The 16,864-nt window shown below is 34.4% G+C and overlaps 1 protein-coding gene across 8 annotated transcripts in view; it reads right to left on the bottom strand.

Moving 5' to 3' along the window:
* Positions 1-16,864, bottom strand: part of PPP3CB (protein phosphatase 3 catalytic subunit beta) — a 42,968-nt gene that overhangs the window by 2,676 nt on the left and 23,428 nt on the right. The window contains exons 10-14 of one of the 8 annotated variants that reach the window (XM_046652934.1): positions 13,107-13,184; positions 8,493-8,519; positions 6,344-6,428; positions 5,496-5,593; positions 366-395 (exon numbers count right to left, since the gene is read on the bottom strand). In XM_046652934.1, the coding sequence (XP_046508890.1) occupies positions 366-395; positions 5,496-5,593; positions 6,344-6,428; positions 8,493-8,519; positions 13,107-13,184 (318 nt within the window). Of the gene's footprint in view, positions 1-365; positions 396-2,407; positions 5,594-6,343; positions 6,429-8,492; positions 8,520-13,106; positions 13,185-16,864 lie in introns of those variants that run through there. The other 7 variants (XM_046652935.1, XM_046652938.1, XM_046652936.1 and 4 more) reach the window with 7 other exon arrangements.

Here is a 16,864-nt window from a genome sequence, read left to right as displayed (position 1 = left end):
GAAAAAATTATCTGCATAGCATAGAATCATGCAAAATATGGAATAGATCTTTATTTGCAACTTTAAATGGTAAATCATAGCACAACATCATGCTGTACTCTAAACAATTTTAAAGAATTCAGGAACATTAACTGCTGATTGCATACTATACTAGAAAAAGGAAAAAACCAGATTGTCACTATGGAAATCAGCCCGTGTGATTTAAAAAAAAAAAAAAAAGGAGGAATGTGACTGTTAAACTTGATGAGTCAGTGAGTCTAATTCATGGCCTGTGCAAGCTAGGAATAAGACAAACCCACAGGACATTCTCTGATGCCCACCCACACACCACAGATCTCTGCCCAGTGCAAGGACTCTGATCGTACCTTTTTCAGCCTCAATAGCCTCAACTGTGGCTGTACAGAAGTGAGCAGAGGCATGCAAAATGAATGAGAGAGATGAGAAGGGTCATATTGTACAGCAGAAAAGGCAATGATCACTTAAAATATCACAATACCCCATACTACATCATCATTTACAATTTAACATAAATATTACCCATATTAGAGAGTCCCATCCAATTCCCCAAATCCTGACACAGCACAGTTTACACACAGCACTATGACAACATCGCTCAGAGCACAGAACACACAGACCTATTGTAAACACAAACACCTCAGCACCCATGCAAATGCACTCCAATATTAATTACCCATCTTGAATTCAGTATTTTGATGGCCTTAGAATTTTCCAACAGGCTTATTATATCACAATCACAAGGAAGTTCTCTAAGGTGAAATTATGATGGTAGATTTGTGGCAGAAGAGCAAACAGGAGACTGTTTTCCTTCATGTCTAATTGAAATAATACTCATCATCAGTTGATTCCCTGAGATATAAACTAGAAGGGGTCAACAGTGCTTTTCCTGTCACTTCTAATTCATAGGGCAAAACATAAGCTGCAAAAGTTGGTATGGCTACAGTGAAATTTAAGGGCAGTAAACATGGTAAGTTACTCTAAGTAGAAAAGTTCTATAGTTCTCTTCTTTGTGGGTAACCTAAAAGGACTCCTCTTGTCTACTAGGTACTTCCTTTCTATTCCAACATTGACGTTCCAAATATCTAAAGATATTAACATCTATAGCCCTAAAAAAAAATCCACTTATGTTGTTTATCATGAACTCAAATCTGCCTCAGGTAGTAACAGCCCGCATTCTCAAGCGAAGATAGAAAGGCTACTGAGCATCTTTTCAAGCCCATCCACTAACTAGAAAGGAATGAAGAGAGAGAATTAACTTCTTACAGGCAATAAATCCTAATTATTTCATGATATGGACATACATACAGGTCATATAAATGAGAAATGCATTCTTGGTATAGTTTGTCTCTGGTCCAGTTAGAGAATCCCAACATGTTTAGTCATACATTTTATAGTCAAAGATTCTTTGGCTCATCTCTGGGCTCAAAGTGTATAAGGCACTGACATTCAGGACCAAGACCAAAGATTGCAGAGGACAATATTGCCTGATAATAATGCCAATTCTCCACTTTATCTAAAGTGCACACACTCAGAATTATTTATACCAATAACGCCCCATCCCTTCTATTTCACTTCTTCTACAATAAGGCCAAATAGAATAATCATTCCTGAAATGACTTTTTAACAGCACAAATGATTTAGAAATGATAAATTTTATCCAAAGCAGTTGTTAATGTGGAAGGACTCTGATGAATCAAGGAATTAAAGTAGACTAAATTAGACAAGTTTGTTGACCTTAACCAGACAGTAAAGTGAATTGGGGACCCAAAAGAAGTAGGATGAACACTGAATGAAGGAAAAATTAATTTTCCTTAACTGTTAAATTATACCACAAATCAAAGCAGACATACTTATTGTATACCCACTGTACATATCATCATTTAACAAAATCCAGCCCTGTACACTTGGAAAACACTCTTGGAATTTGCCCAGACAGAAAACTATGGGATAAATGACTCACCTCTACTTGATTAGCCCCGGAATTCCTATTCTTCAAAATGTGAACTATTTTCTTTATAATTTAGAAATGGAATGAGGAAAAAATAAAATGCCTATCAGAATACGTTTTAAAGAGCTTGTGGTAACAGAAGTGATTTTATATGAAATATTTCATAACTTGTATCATATAGGGTAATAAATTAAAAATAAAACTGGTATCACTATAAGAATTTGTATCTATTTGAGTGTATCAACAGTTTAAAAGTCTATTAATGGAACTGGCCCGGTGGCGCAGCGGTTAAGTGCGCACATTCTGCTTCAGCAGCCTGGGGTTCGCCGGTTCGGATCCCGGGTATGGACATGGCACGGCTTGGCAAGCCATGCTGTGGTAGGTATCCCATATATAAAGTGGAGGAAGATGGGCACAGATGTGAGCTCAGGGCCAGTCTTCCTCAGCAAAAAGAGGAGGATTGGCAGCAGATGTTAGCTCAGGGCTAATTTTCCTCAGGAAAAAAAAATGTCTATTAATAAGTTTTTCAAATTATGAAATGTGACAATATACTTTTGAAATCATTCTATGGGCTTTTAGTTCTACGTGTAAAAGCATTTTCTAGGTCAATTATATTCTCTGCTCTTTCCTGAGACCTCTAAAGGCTTTTATCCTTTTCAGAATAAAAACTAGATATCACACTCAAAACTGCATACCATGTCAGGCTTGAATGCTTAGAATTGAAAGGTCATTTGAGGCTTAAACATTAAGCTGGAAAGAAAGAGATCTGATAATTGCAAATTCTATCTGAAAGGCACTATTTTTCCTCTATTTGTTTTCAGTTTTATTATGTATCTTGGCATGGCCTTAATAAGTTTGAGTATAATGCTGTCTCAAACTGTGTTCCTCAATACTACACAGGATAACAGATCAAGAGGAATTTGACATTACTAAAATAGAAATGGCCACATATTTTCCCATATAGGTCCTGGTGAAGGTAGCATTATAGGACTAGCTCCCAATCAAATTTCCATGAAGAAAACAAACTCACATAAAATATAATATCAAATCCTACTCAAAGAGAGTTGTGCAGTTTGTAAAAACACTTGAGAAATATCATAAATTAACTTTAAAATTACTGAGAGGACAATTTTTATTTTCTGACAATAGGACTGAGGTTTTAGAATTTAAAAACTTTCTTTTGGCAATACTCAACTCTCAGTTATTCACATCGGGGAACATGTCTCCTAAAATTTTAAATGTTAGATAAGTTTTTAAAAATCACGCAGATACAGCTTTTGTATGAGTTATTTGTTTCAAAATGGGATTGTCTTATGCTAGGGAAATCACTTCAACCAAATGCTCAAACCATATTATCAAGACCCATCACTGGTAGAGCTAGGGAGCTACCTAGTTTCCCAGATTAGACCCCTTAAGCTCAGCACCATCCAATAACTCACTCTATGATGGAAATAGACAGTCCCATCAGTAAAGCTGTCTTTCAAACCTTTCCTGTGGTTGGGGGTGATTTCAAAGTTGGAAGACTGAGCTTCAGGCTGCATGCAAATTAAGAATAAATAGAAGAGCCAAGCTGTCAACAAAGCATGTAACTAGCGGGTGCTAACTGTGAAATCTGAAAGAAAGATCTGCTGTGGATATAATGTAAAAGTAATAATACATCCAAGGATAACTGAGAGACGACTGTAGTGTAGATTTATTTAAGTATGAGATCCTTGTGGTTTTCTTTATTTTCTTCTGAACAAAGAGCAGGAAATGGATAACATTTTTCAAGCTATTAAAATTCATTCTTTCCTATTAACATTTTTCCTAATTTTATTGAATGTTTAAAATCTTAATTTGTTTTCATGAAATTCTTTTTAGTTCACTTTTCTAATGTTTACAATATAACAAGAAAAATGGAGGGTAGGAAACATAAAGAGAATCAAAGCAGTTTGTTTTTTGTAAAATCAAAAAAAGAAACCTCATTCAGAATGAAAATGTGAAGCTATAATTTCAAAACATAGTTGTATTTTCACACATACCAGTGGTGGTAGCAGACAACACAATAACATATAAAATAGAACACGTATAGGCTACAAGTAGAAATTATTTGTCTACAGGAAAAATTCCCTTTTCAAATTTATTTAAGCATTTATTAAGAGACTGAGTGAAATGAAATTGTGAAAAGTTGATCTAATTGAAGTTTATTCAAAAATTTAAATTAAAATTTCCTAATTTTTTTTGTTTTAAAAAATTCTCTAATTATAACACCAAAAAGAAATTGTTAATCATGACTAAGGAAAACATCAGATCTGTTGCTGCCTGTTTTAATAAAGCAATGACCCTTGGAGGGCTGTCAAAAGTGACTACAAGAAAACATATAAATTAAGGCTTTCCATATCACATTTTTTGCTTTCCAATCACAAGGGAAAGAAATCTAGAGTTTGGGTTACTGTGTATAATCTATAACATTCACATCACTCTCTTCTATTTAATCTGTAATGGGCTTTCAAAAAGTTAACCCAGTATTTACACAGATATTTACGCCAAAAAAAGTTAGGTTTTTTAAAATGTAAAATATTCAATGAGCCAGATTACAGGAATGCTTTACGTATAATTCTTTTTATTTTCATGCAAAATAAAGGCACACTTAATAACACCCTTTCAATTTTGACTTACAGGATTTAAATTCAACCCCTTATAACAATGACTTAATATCTAATGTTACATTCATGTTCAGAATGCACAAAGTGCAGCAACAAATGCAGCAAACCTCAAAACAAGGTGCTACGAAGTTGCTTCTACATCAAAAGACAGACAAGTGTCTGATAGAGTAATTTAATTTAACATACTTTTACAGACATACAGCTAACCTAAAGAAAGACAGACAGTTTAGGAAAGCAGCTACATCTGCAGAGGAAGGAAACAGCATGTTACAGACAGTCAATTATACATAGAACATTTGACAAACACCACAGAAAACAAACTTTGGCATCATTTACCACGGTACAAAACCTTGCACAAATCTTTTGGCAAGTGAAGTGAATAAGTAATGTTCTGGGGCCCAAGCAGATTGCTAACTCTAAAATTAAGTATCTGAAAATATAAGCATAGTCTAATACAATTACATAAGTTAAAAAAATAAAAAATAGGAAACTTGGAATTACATTTCCATTTTAGTAATATGGATATCCTTGATTCACGTTCTGAAACTTTAAAAGAAAAGGGTTTTTAAAAGAAAAAGGTGCTTTAGACAAATGAATAAATATTTCAGACATTATAATGTGAGCCTCTCCCATATCATTTCATGAAAAGCTGAGAGACCGACCATTATTTTCAATTGAAAGGAATACCCACTCTATCAATTTTCTGCCATGGTCAGATTATTAATCAGACACTACCTATCAGATAGAATTCTGCCTGTGTCAGCTGCTGAGACAGGAACTAAAAAGCAGAAGGAATTCTCTGCATGCACTGTGTGTATTGTTAGCAAAAGAGTGAGGTGTGCCCCAGTCCATCTGAGGCACAGCAAGTTGCATAACATCATTACCACTTTGCAGGGTCTGCCGTCCTCCAGCCAACACTCCACTAGGCAACATCCCTGTGGGAGTCAGGCCCTTGAGTGTCAGCACACTTTCACTCTCCTCCCTATAGCAGAGAGATATAATAAACATCAGAGACTTCCACCAAGTACTTAGTTTAAAAAAGGAGATGGCGCCCAGATATAGGCCATGCATATAATTTATGACATTCATTGTTATTACTATATTCTCAATGCCAAGATACACATTTTTCTGTATTCTAAATGTTTCAGACATGAAGTTGTGCCTTACAACTGAGGTATAAATTGTTTTTCCTGAAAAGTTTTATTGAATATGTGATGAGATTCATCATCAACGGGCATCATACAATTGAGAAAATATGGTATTTCACATGCTTTTAAGTTCAAATGTCTGATATAATCAGTTTTGCGAACAAATTTTTAAGGACTGACCCTTTCATGTGTACCCTTAAACTTGGTCTTCCTGAATTAACCCCTGGAAGACAATTTCTGGCTCCAGCAAAAGGGACTTCCTACAGGGATAAGCAAGTTCATCAGGAATATTCTAAAAAGTAACCCTTCCTTCTTATCCTGCTCTAATTTTCAAGGTGCAGACCAGTACTTTCATCACAGAAGGACAAGAAATACAAAAGGTGAACAATATTAATCACAAGGGTCAAAAATCCTAGTTTCAAAGGGATTTGCGTTCCCTTCTTCAATAGGTAAATGTACAACCAACTTCTTTACAGGAAGAATACTACTACATTGCTTTTAGATGTCAAACAGGCCACTATTTCTCACAAAATACAACAAAAGTAATTTCTGTAAAACAAATAATCAGGAAAATACATCATTACCTGAGAACAGAGAAGACCCTTGCCATCTTGCCAATTGCTCGAATTTTGTTTCTTATGATTTCTTTCCGGGCTGCAGCTGAACCTACTTTCAATGCAATAAATAGAAAGAAAGACTCAAGTTTAGGGTATCCACACATGCACCATTCTATTAGCCTGTTCCACGCTCATCAGAATCAACACCAAGCCCCCTGCCACCAGCTCACATGGAGGAGACTAGATGAACTCATGCCAAAAAGCTTTTCACTCCTTCAATGTTTAGCTCAGCACTGGGCTAATACTAGGGTCTTATACAGATACAAATGAAAAGTAATCCACAAACTTTATGACTCTTACAGTACTGACTAATCAGTAAAATAGCTATGGGAAAGAAACTAGAGCCCAACCTGTATCATAAACCAGAGGACAAAAAAAAATGGTAACAATCCTACGGTCTTTGTTTAATTCTCATGAGAGCCTTGGCATGCAGATTGACAAGAACTGGTAATAGCCTATAGTCTTCTGTTTAACTATCATAAAAGCCTTTGACATGCAGGCTGGAAATATCCCATCATACCAAGACAAAATGAGCTTCCTTGTTCTAAGTTGGTCTAAAAACAATGGTACAAAGCGACTACTGTTCAGGCAACCCCAAACTAAGGACAATACCAGCATTTCAACAACAATGTACATCTCAACCTCATGAACCAGGTGTCCTCTAAGGTCATGCAAAACCCTTACATCCCTAGGTGAGTATGACACAAGGAGAGTGAGCAATGAGAAAAGACTCCCTAAAAAAACATGACTAAAAGATAACTAATGCTTCATCTCTGAAGGGTTAGCTGTGCTGCCTATCACTGATACAGAAGAGAATATACCAAAATAACTGAATCTTTGGGTGAAGAAAGCCTCAAAGGTTTTATCTTCCTTCCCTTGGCCTCCAGAAAGAACAACAACCTCAGTCCTGTTATCTCATATATAGCAACTAGAATCACTCTGGACCCAAGAGTGTGGTTCCTTAGAACTGTGCTTCAACATGATGAAAACACACATATGGAAGCACCATGGTTGAGGAGAAGGTTAAGGAAAAGCTAAAGACACCAGACCAAAAGGGGTCTTAGGTATACAGAGGTCTGAACAACTCTAAGTCTTCTGGTCTAGAGCTTCTCATTTAAAATTCAAGCAGCTCACAAACACATATAATTAAAAACTAAGATTATGACTGGATCTTACTGCAAAGAAACAGAAAAAGAAATCCAATCTCAAAATGAAAACAAAAGACATATTTTAGAGAAAATAGGCTCCATGACCATATTTATGATACTCTAAAGGGTAATATTTTGAGCACTGAAGCTACAGTTTTTACAAGTCCAAAACTGCGTAGGTATCATGGCACTACACAGGTATTTTTAAAATGCCAAAAAAATTATAAGTCTCAGAATCATAGAATATTAGAATTTGAAGAGACATTAGAGATCTTGCAAAATTTAATCTTCTAATTTTATAGACAAAGAAACTAAGTTTACTAAGTGTCTTGTTCAAGGACATAAGGTAAGTCTAATTCTTTTCAAACAAACTAATATAGACATTTCATTTTAAAATTGACAGAATTTTTAAAACAGCTAGACTGGGGGAAAGGTATGGGGATGGGAGAGGATGGCTGTAATGAGGTACATTCATATTTTCAGCCTTAATTTATATATCTATAAAACTGAATGATATGTAAACTATGTTGATTTCAAATTTTAAAATTCACTGGAATATAAAAACACTGTACAAATCAGGATTTTAAATCAGTCTACAAACACATCATGCATAATATTAAAGTAAATGTCCACAGTAAAATTACTTTGGGGAATAAGACAGACAATCAAACACCCCTAATCATGCAGGGAAAAGTACAAAACATTACAAATAAGCAAAAGAATGAAATTTAAAAACAAGAGGAATGAAAAAGAGGGAAAAATATTTCCATGCACAGAAAGACAGATATCTTGGAATATGACTTCTAAAAACATCAAATTCTAACTTAGATAAAACTTAAACTAAATTTGCACAAGGCCCAAGAGGACTCTGCATAAATAGTTACTCAATGAATGTGCTAACTTACATGAACATGAGGATAACTTATGAAGTCATATTTCAAAACAATGTTACTCTGTCTGGTCTGTACCTTTTTTACTGCCATATATGAGCCGTTCTTCAGATGGAGAGTCCAGAAAAAAGGAAGTGAATGATGGAGAAAAGGTGGTTGAGACAAATAAAAAGATAGAGATTTAACTTGGCAGTGGTACTGAAGAATGAATGTAGAGAAAGGGAGAAAAATGAAGGCCTTCATATTTGAAATTTGAAAAATGCAGTACTGTAGCAACTGGCAAGTGAAAGAGGGATGCCACTGGGTAAAGCTCTAAAGGGAAGATTTCTTAAAAGATACATGTTCAGAAGAAATTATGGACAGAATGACTACAGTATTTGATGAAAGTAGACAAATTAGGGACAGGAAAAAAAACACGTGAAAACACATAAAAGACTGTGCTAACAACAATTGCACATTTATATTGATACCCCTAAGGAAATGTGTCACCCATGGAACTATGTTAAGTGAAAGGTAATAACACAAATGAGATACAAACTCATGTGGTTCTTCAAGGACACCAACATCTGCAAAATCTGTAGTATATACAGAGAAATGTAGATAACTTTATAAACTACCTCAGTGAAAAATCTTACCCACCCCAATAAAGGAAAGGCTAAGCCTCCCACACTTCATAATAACAAGTGCGTACAATTTCTTGAATCTCAATTATAGAACTTTTGCACATACTCAGGATCAACAATATGTGCTGTCTGTTCCCAATCCAATCTGGAAGTTTGAGGGACATCTTTTTGCAGAAATAGTAACAGATTGTTTCAAAGCAAGTAATAGCTCTAAGAGTAGGCAGCAGAGATGTTTCATTTGAGCTTTCCATATCTTCCATTCGAATGGTGAAACACATGATTCAATTGTAGGAAATGTAAAATTTTAATTTAGTAAAACTGTAACACATATGGATTATGTATTTCCTTTACCAAACTCAAAACAAAAGATAAACATCTGAAAGAAACAGTATGCATTCTAAATATCACAGAAATCAGAGTTCGAAAATTCTCTTTAAAAAAAAATCTCTTTAATGATTAAACAATGCCTCTTTACAAATGCTATGTGCATTTATACATGCCATATGTGTATGCAAATCTCTGCCTTTAAAAATAACCCCTCACATACATTAAACAATACAGAATACCAAAGACCATTGCCTTGAATATGCAAAAACTACTCTTTCCTACCTGCAACTGGGAAATCTATAATGCTGCCCGCTCTCTTTCCCCACAGAAATCCCTACAGAAAAGCTAAATCCTTATCTGCCTCGACAGTAATCCCCACCCCACCAAGTTTTCTTTCTAAATCAGATTTCTCCCCAGGCCCACTGCTGAGTGGGAAAAGGGGAAGGAGAGAACCGAAGGCGTGCTATCATGGTGAAAGGAAAGGAGAAAAGATGGACGGAGTTAAAGAGAAGAAATATGGGAATGTGAATAAGGAAGGGAAATGAACCTAGTTCCAGCAGCTCTTTTCCCTACCCTATGCTAGATCTCCTCCCCTTTCCTCCATTCCTCAATGTTCTTTCTCCCCAACATCACTCTCATTTCTCCGTGAAAACTCCCAGACCCATATTCTTAAAATTTTCTTGGAATCCCTGCTCCTAATACTTGATAGTGAAAGGGTGAAGAAATGAGGAGTAATTGCACCTGCCATGTTGGCAATGAACAGAGATCTATTTCTAGTATTTAAAGCTGGAACTCAGTATATTTTCCCATAGAAACATTGTCATAAGCGGTGCTTATCAATTTTTTAAATTACTGAAGAGTGGGAAAGAATTTTCATCCTCTCTATTCCCTCAATTTATGGATGAGAAGATCCTGAGAAGTTAGGTGACTTTTCCAAGATTACACAACTAGTATAACTGTAGTGCCAAGACACCTAAACCATTGATCCTTTTCACTAAACTATACTGCCTCTTTAATGATCAAATTTGATTCATTCCTGGAGTACCAGAATGATACAATTGGATAAATAAGCATAATTTACCATTAATAGGGAAAATGTTGATGAGGTACATAAATCTCATTTGAAGAAACATAATAAAACTTTCTATCTATTCCTGGTTGAATCCCAAAAAATGAGTGTCTATCTTCACATAAGTTTCTAAACCAAGTACTATATTAAACTTAACAGGGAAACTTTTTTCCTTCTTATCATAGGAAGAGGACTAAAGCATCATCTATCATTACTCCTATTTAATACACTCAGCGATATTGATACAATTTTTTTTTCTTTCCTTTTTGGGGTGAAGAAGATTAGCCCTGAGCTAACATCTGCGCCAATCTTCCTCCACTTTGATACAAATTTTTGAAGAATAAAAAGAAATAAAAGGTTAAAAAGTTGAAAAGAAATAACAGTATCAGCCTTATCCAAATGACATATTTTTAAAAGTTAAGGAAAACAAAATTAAAATTACCATAAGAAATAATTCTGCTAATCAAAGTTATTGAACATAAAATAAACCCACAAAGATATAATTCCTTTATACACAGAAAATATGTTAAGAGAGATACCAGTTGTAACAGTAATAAGAATACAAAATACTGAAGTACTAACTTAACTTGCTAATAATACATATTTTCAAATAAAGACTATGTAATTTTAAGTGGAATAATCATATATTAAATATATTAAGTGGAGTAATTATAGTACATGAACTAATTATATAAAGTAAGAGATCTTGATCTAAATTTAGGAAACTATTTTTTTAAAAATTTCCTAGATTCAGAGAAAATTTAATATACTATCAATTAAAACTCCTACTAGATATTTCATAGCATTTGACAAGTTAACAAAAAACTTTATCTGAAAAAATTAGTGGACTATGTACCAAAAATTATTTTAGTCATTATATTAATACCTATAACGTAATGAAGTAGGTACTATTACCTTCATTTTGAAAATAAGAAAACAGGCTCAGAAAGGTTAAGTAATTCGCCTGAGGCCATATAGCCATTTGTGAGTAACTAGAATCTGAACCCAGACCTAGTCTTACAAAGTGGTAGCAGAACAAGGAAAAGAAATACTTAATTAAAACTATTTAAAAATTTTATGGAAAAGACAGATATGATAAAATGTTAGAACTAAAAACTTCTACAGAAAAATCAAAAGGAGAGATAATTAAAATAAGGAAGAATATTACTCATTAAAGCTTATTATCCAAACCAAAAAAGAAGTGATATAAATGATTTATTTCAGTGAACCAAATTACAAGTCAGAGTAAAAGCACATCTCTGCCTGTCACCAACATACGGCAATAGAAGACACTTTGTACTTTCAACAAATGGGCTACAACAGTGTTTAAGAATCAATCCTATTTGTAAGTAGAGAAATTTCTAAATAGTTTTTATTCAGATTTTACTTAATAAGTGGTCGATTGAGATGGACAGTTTACACAGCTGGAAAAGCAGACAGTAATTTTTCTTCCTCTGCATCATTAGAAGTTAAAGAAATGTAAATTAAACCAACTTACTACTATATAGCCACCAAGCAAAATAAGTAAAAATGACCAAAACCCAATGAGATGGGCCTGTAGAGAAATAGGTCTATGAATCCATTGCTGGAAGTACTTCATATTGGTGCAATTCTTCTGCAAATCAATTTGGCAGTTTATAGCTAAAATAGTGAAGCTAAAACTCTTTATATTCTTTAACTCTATAATTCTTGTCAAGAAATTTATTCTAAGAAGGAAAATAAAAACTATTGTACAAATGTTTCTTGCATGCTAGTCATAATAAGGATAATTTAAAGCAACCAAAAGGTCAAACAATATGAGCTTAACTATGAAAATTTTGGTATATAAATATACCTAGAAATATGTAGCTATTAAGTTTTACCAATATGTAGACCACATTGAATATATGGAAACATTTATATACTGGTTTCACTTATGAAAAGCATGCTACAACAAAGATGTGAGAGGACTATGGAAGGAAATAAAGAGTTTTCAGCTTACAAGTTGTTTACATTTTTGTTCACTCAGTTAATTTAAGGAAATATTTGAAAAGTTTTAAATAAAAATTTCAAAACGAAAATAAAAGGAATTTTGTTTCTATGATATCAATGTATACTATAAATGCACATTAGATACATAGGCTGATTGCCTTACACAAGAACTAACAACCATGTATAGCCTTGCTTCTATGGAAAAAATGCTTTCTGAATCTCAAAACTAAAATAACAAGTGGTGCCTTAGAACAGAACTACTTATAAGTTGGGAACAGTCTACTTTGGTTTTTGAAAGAAAGAAGTCATAATGACATTGGGGGTTCAGGTATGTTTCTGATGGACTAGGAATATTCCACCAATGAAACAAAAAAGCATTTTTATCCTCCCTTTTCTAAGTGTCAATATTCATGAAGAACCACATCCCTTTAGTACTTTTCAATTTTCTTTTCTTCTGTTCTTTCTTCCAAATATCCCCTTTCCCAAAATTCATCTTCTTCCCCACACCAACAGAAAAAAAAAAATCACTAAAATTATTTTAAAATTTTAAAATAAACAATACCTGAAAAAGTGACTTGTCACTTATCAAATAGCATAGCCATTTGAGAACAATGACTACATTTTGCTAAAGAGTGTATATTAAAGTTGGGCAGTTAAAAGAAACCATTTCACAATAAAAAAGAGTAAAATGAATAATCATACCATCAAATTGGTCTTCACCTTCAGTCATTAGTTCATCATCAGAGCAAATACTCAGAACATTTACCAACATTTCTGTCACTATTCAAAAAAAAAAAGTATGTTAGCTGACCATATTCAACTGTCTATATGTATACACAACAATTATTTATATAAATGGTCAAATGATTTTTAACCCAAGAAGACTAACACATTCTGATAACAGGAATGATGGAATTAAAAGAGATAAAAGCTTTCCAAAGGAAAGAAACTCAATAGATAAGAGGTCTGAGAGAGATTCTTTATAGAATAAGTTTTCAGGTCTCTCAAAAAAAACATAAAGTTCCACAGAGATAGGCATAGAGATGTAGAACATCTAAATGTATACATTTCAAATCTTCATTTATGGATACAGCATTAAGGAGTAAGAAAAAAAATCACGGCACAGTTCCACTGTTTCAAAGAAGTCCCAGGACTCAATCTTTTAAAAACTGGCTCCAGGGGCCAGCCCTGTGGCCGAGCGGTTAAGTTTGTGCACTCCAATTCGGCAGCCCAGGGTTTCACTGGTTCGAATCCTGGGCACAGACATGGATCAGGCCATGCTGAGGCAGTGTTCTACATGTCACAACTAGAAGGACCCACAACTAAAACACGCAACTATGTAGTGGGAGGATTTGGGGAGAAAAAACAGAAAAGAAAAAACTCAAACAACTGGCTCCAGCAACTCCCCTGAAACTTAATTCTTAAGATTAGTAATGACTATCTAACATCCTGAAGCCATGGTTCTTTCTTAGGCTTAATTCTCCTTTACCATCTCTATATTTTTTCCCTTGGTTTCCAGTAGTCCACTCTTCTAGTTTTCCTACCTTGTAGACCATTTTTCCCAAAATTTGGATATTCTCAAAATTCTCTCTGCAGTCCTGTTCTTTTTTATATGCTCAATCTCTTGGTGATTCCATCCATTACTATATAGTTTCAAGTATCAACTTTTTGAAGATGATTCCAAAGTCTGTATCACCAGTATGTCTGACCTCTCAATCAGGCTCTGGATTTCCTTGCTGGTTGTATTGCCAACCGTCTTAAACTATTTATACATTGTCTGTTTTCCCTACTAGAATGAAAGCATGAGTACAGGGCATTGTTTTGTTTACCACTGTATCCCCGTAGCCTACTACAGTGCTTGGCATATGACAGTCATCCAATAAATACCTTAGAAATGAGTAAATTAAAAAAAAAGATATAAGCAAATTTCAATTAATAAAAATAGCTATTGAATATTAGCCCCTGGATGTCCTGACAGCACTTAGAAATGAATACATCAAAACAAAATTCAATACTGTCCCTATTATTCCTCCTATAAATATATGAATAGTACATCACATGCCAGGCACTGTGCTGAAGCTCTGGGATTCAAATACAAAAGGTCTAGTCTCTATCCTCCAAAAGCTTACTAACTACTGAAGGATAGATAAATACATATATCACAAAAGAGTGACGAGCATATGCTATAAGTATGCAGAGGTATACAAAAGACCTGCTGAGGAAAGGAAGGCTTTGGTAGAGGAATCATGAAGTAGGAGTTTGCCAGTTGGAGAGGGCAGACAAAGTACTCTAAACAGAACTTAGAAAAAGTATGAAGTAGCCATACAGATCAATGGAACAGAAGTGAGAGTTCAGAAATAAAACCTCACATTTAAGGTCAACTGCTTTTCGACAAGGGTGCCAAAACAATTCAGTGGAGAAAGAAGAGTCTTTCCAACAAAATGGTGCTGGGACAACCAGATATCTACATGCAAAAGAATGAAGTTGGACCCCCCCACTTCACATCATAAATAAAAATTAACTCAAAATGGATCAAAGGCCTAAATCTAAGAGCTAAAACTATAAACTCTTAGAAGAAAACATAGGGGTAATTCTTCATGCGTAACTTGGATTAGGCAATGGTTTCTTAAAACGTGACACCAAAAGCATGAGCAACAAAAAGAAAAAATAAATACGATTTCACCAAAATTAAAAACTCTTGTGCTTCAAAGGACACCATCAAGAAAGTGAAAAGACAACCCACAGAACAGGAGAAAATATTTGCAAATCATATATCTGATAAGGGACTTGCATCTAGAATATAAAAAGAACTCTTACAACTCAGTAACAAAAAGAAAACCCATTTAAAAATGAAAAAGGATTTAAATAAATACTTCTTCAAAGGAGATATGCAAATAGGCAATAAGCACATGAAAATATACTCAATATCATTATTCAATAGGAAAATGTAAAACAAACCCACAATGAGAAACTACTTGATATCCAATACCTAAAATAGAAAATGATACATAGTAAGGGTCAGCAAGGATATGGAAAAATTAAACGATTACACACTGCTGTGGGATTGTGAAACGGTATAGCTGCTTTGGAAAACGGTTTGGCAGATCCTCAAAAGGCCAAACACAGAGTTACCATATGAACCAGCAATTCTACTCTCAGTTCTATACCTAAGAAAAATGAAAACATAGGTCCACATAAAAACTTGAACATGAACGTTCATCACAGCATTATTAATAATGCTCAAAAAAGTAGAAACAACCAAATGCCCATCAACTGATGAATGGATACACAAAATGTGGTACATCCGTATAATAGAATATTATTTGCTCATAGAAAGAAATGAAGTAGTACTGATTCATGCTACAACATGGAAGAACCTTGAAAACATTATAGAAAGAAGCCAGTTCCAAAAGACCACATATTTACGATTCCATTTATATGAAATGTTCAGAACAGGCAAATCTATGGAGACAGAAAGTAGATTAGTGCTTTCCTAGGGTTGGCAAAGAGAGGTGGGGGAAAATGGAGAGTGACTGATAATGGACACACTAGTTTCTTTGAAGGATGATGACAATGTTTCAAAATTGTGGTCATAGTTGCAAAATTCTGGGAATATACTAAAAAAAACCACTGAATTATACAACTTAAATAGGTTAATTGTAAGGGATGTGAATTATATCTCAATAAAGTTATTATGAAAAAATAAAAAATATAAGGCAAGAAACTTAAAGGGCAGAGCACTTTCAGGAAATTGGCTGTGCTGTGTTTTAGCTGGAACATAGAGAATGTGAAAGAGAAAGGCAAGAAATTAGGCTGAAGAGACAGTAGGGAAGGTCCAAAGACCTTGTGTGACAGGTGAAGATTTATCTTAGAACCTACCAGAAGCCATTTATGGATACTAAATAGTAGCTTTTAAGCACATAGTACTTTTCATCCAGAAACTTAAGAAGGAAGGAAAGGCAAGACAGTCACCGTATGGTAATAGCCAAAGAAAGGTATCAGATTGGGAAAATGTTATTTATTTTTTATTTAAAGATTAGACAGATTGGAACAATTTATGAAAGAGCTTAGTAGAGAGAGTTTAAAGATACAGAGGACCTAACTGATGAAGCAAGTTTCCTGAAAAAGCAGAAGCACAACAGAATCTAGGAACAACTTAGAAGGGGTAGCTCTGGACGGAGGGATCACCTCTCCAATAAGACAAGAATTCAAGATGAGTGCAGTTTATAAAGCAGGGGAACAGTAAGTAGACAAAGCTCTCATTAGCGGTATGTTTTTTCTCTGAGAGTGAGCAAAACGGCTGGAAAAAGAAAGTTTAAGAAAAAAAAAAAGAAAATTTAGACTATATCCTAAGGGAAATGCAAGAGGAAGCAGACTAGTGACATAAAGGATGTCTGGGTACTATCGAGAGCCCAGCTGATGCTAGAAATCAAAGAGTGGTACCAATTCGGAAGGCTGTA

The sequence above is a fragment of the Equus quagga genome, chromosome 2 (genome assembly GCF_021613505.1).
Source record: "Equus quagga isolate Etosha38 chromosome 2, UCLA_HA_Equagga_1.0, whole genome shotgun sequence".
In the NCBI taxonomy this organism is placed as follows: domain Eukaryota; kingdom Metazoa; phylum Chordata; class Mammalia; order Perissodactyla; family Equidae; genus Equus; species Equus quagga.
The sequence above is the reverse complement of the archived record's forward strand: the minus strand, read 5'-3'. Positions and strand labels throughout refer to the sequence as shown.